Here is a 1831-nt window from a genome sequence, read left to right on the forward strand (position 1 = left end):
ACAAAACAACAAGATCGCAAGATACAGAAAATATAACAAGACTAATAACTCATGATATGCAAATCAAGTTGCATTCATCAGTGTCTAGTGTCTACTAGCTAGCTAGCTAGCTAGTACTAGCTGCGAACAAGACCGCACGATAGGGTCATGAGCAGCATGGCGGCATCGGTGATCTCGTCGCGCATGAAGGCGTGAGTGAATGCTGCTGGCGGATCGGCTTTGCTCAGTCTCTCCACCATGGCGCCGTCCTCGGCGACAACGTGATCTTGATCCTTCAGAGTGGCATCGACAGCCACGGCCTTGGTGGTGGTAACGGTAGGATGATCAACCATCTTGCACCTCTTCTTGAACGGCAGCGACCGGTCAAGATCCGCAGCCCTCTTCTCCTTCTTTGTTGCCTTCACCGCTTGTGATGCGTCGCTTGCCTGCATGGCCCCCACCGCCACACCGCCACTGGAAGCAGACGCCACCCCATCGTTGGTGGCGGCAGTGGCCGCCGCTGCAGCCATGGCGCGGCGAGCCTTCCTTTGGCGTATGCCGCATGCGTTGCAAAGAGACTGCATGAACCATAGACGCATGAAAAGTTACAGTTAAATAAATAAGTGTGTAGCAATCTGTACTACTGTGTGTTATATGTACATGTTGATATGAAGCAAGTACATAGATTGTGCAGTGCAGGTATAGATCATGAAGTTTGCCTAGTTAGCAATATATTTCACCTTGGGGCCACAAGGACCACTCCTCCACAAGGGGGTATTGGAGGTGTTGCAGTCTGAGCACACTCTGATAACACCCATGGGATGCTGCAGCTGCTGGCTCTCATCACCTTGGTGTGCTTGTGCCCTTCTCCTTGGCTTTCTCGCTGTCCCTCCTTGGTGATCATTCGTTGGCGCCTTTTTCATGATCCTCATCTTCACTGGCGGTTTGGCGGATGCCCACTGGCTAGTCGATCCATCGCCGGCATGTGTGGCTTCGAAATAATAGGAATTGTATGAGGATCTCTGGATCATGTCACTGCCGATGCTTTGGATGGTAGGTCCGAACGGGGAGCATGTGGCAAAGACGTCCGCAGATCCTCCGCTCATCATCATGTGATCATTGAACTACAAGAGAAAGAAAAAGCAAGCCAGGGAGCAGGATTATAAGAAGAGCTTGCGTGTACTAAAAACGTTGGAACACATCGATATTGACATATACTCCATTTGTGTAGCTAGCTAGTTGTGACCCCCCCCCCCACCTGCTGATTAGATTCACCAAAAAATTGCTGCCTCGAGTGCTGGTCTCCATAGCCTTGCCCTTGATGCTCCACTGGGTTGTCGATCATGAAAGGGAACAAGATAGGAGGATCTTTGGGTAGATGAAAGGCTTGAAAGTGCCCTTGATCTTGATCTCCATCCATTAGAGGGAGAGTAGATAGCTGGCTCATGTAGATGGTAGTCATCCGAGGGAAGAGGAGGAACGAGAAGGAGAGATCTCTAGCCCTCAAGCTATCTGCAGGGACTGTGAGCAGAGGTGGAAGAGATCAGGGTGGATATAAGGGAGACGCAGCCTAGTTAGGGGTGGAGAGGTGTGTAGAGATCTGCAGTTGGAGGGGCAATTTACGGGGGCCCAGAGTGATCATGGATAGTGGAGAGTGACACGTCCTTTTTTTGTAAAGGGGAGCAATAGGAGCCAAGAGCTACTATCAAGCTAACACCTCTCTCTCTCTCTCTAGCTTGCACATAGAGAGACTTAGAAGGATGTCTACGATCCCTTTCCTAGAGTGAGAAAGAAAATGAGCACAGGGACACAGCATAGGAAATTAAAGAGATGAGGAAGCAAAAGTCGAACA

The 1831-nt window shown here is 50.1% G+C and overlaps 1 protein-coding gene across 1 annotated transcript; it reads right to left on the reverse strand.

The window, feature by feature from the left end:
• Positions 1–6: 6 nt before the first annotated feature.
• Positions 7–1571, reverse strand: LOC119324763 (protein CYTOKININ-RESPONSIVE GATA TRANSCRIPTION FACTOR 1-like). The gene is made up of 3 exons (XM_037598537.1): positions 1238–1571; positions 720–1103; positions 7–557 (listed from the first exon to the last, which is right to left on the reverse strand). Exons 1-3 carry the CDS (start codon positions 1439–1441, stop codon positions 117–119), a joined length of 1029 nt encoding a protein of 342 aa, XP_037454434.1. The 5' UTR covers positions 1442–1571; the 3' UTR covers positions 7–116.
• Positions 1572–1831: the final 260 nt, after the last annotated feature.

Source organism: Triticum dicoccoides, chromosome 6B (genome assembly GCF_002162155.2).
Source record: "Triticum dicoccoides isolate Atlit2015 ecotype Zavitan chromosome 6B, WEW_v2.0, whole genome shotgun sequence".
Taxonomy (NCBI): domain Eukaryota; kingdom Viridiplantae; phylum Streptophyta; class Magnoliopsida; order Poales; family Poaceae; genus Triticum; species Triticum dicoccoides.

Coding starts and splice junctions, on each gene's coding strand:
- LOC119324763 (XM_037598537.1), bottom strand. CDS start 1,441: ATGACTACCATCTACATGAGCCAGCTATCTACTCTCCCTCTAATGGAT. Junction 1,104..1,237: donor TTGGTGAATCTAATCAGCAG/GTGGGGGGGGGG, acceptor TTTCTCTTGTAG/TTCAATGATCACATGATGAT. Junction 558..719: donor GTGGTCCTTGTGGCCCCAAG/GTGAAATATATT, acceptor TGGTTCATGCAG/TCTCTTTGCAACGCATGCGG.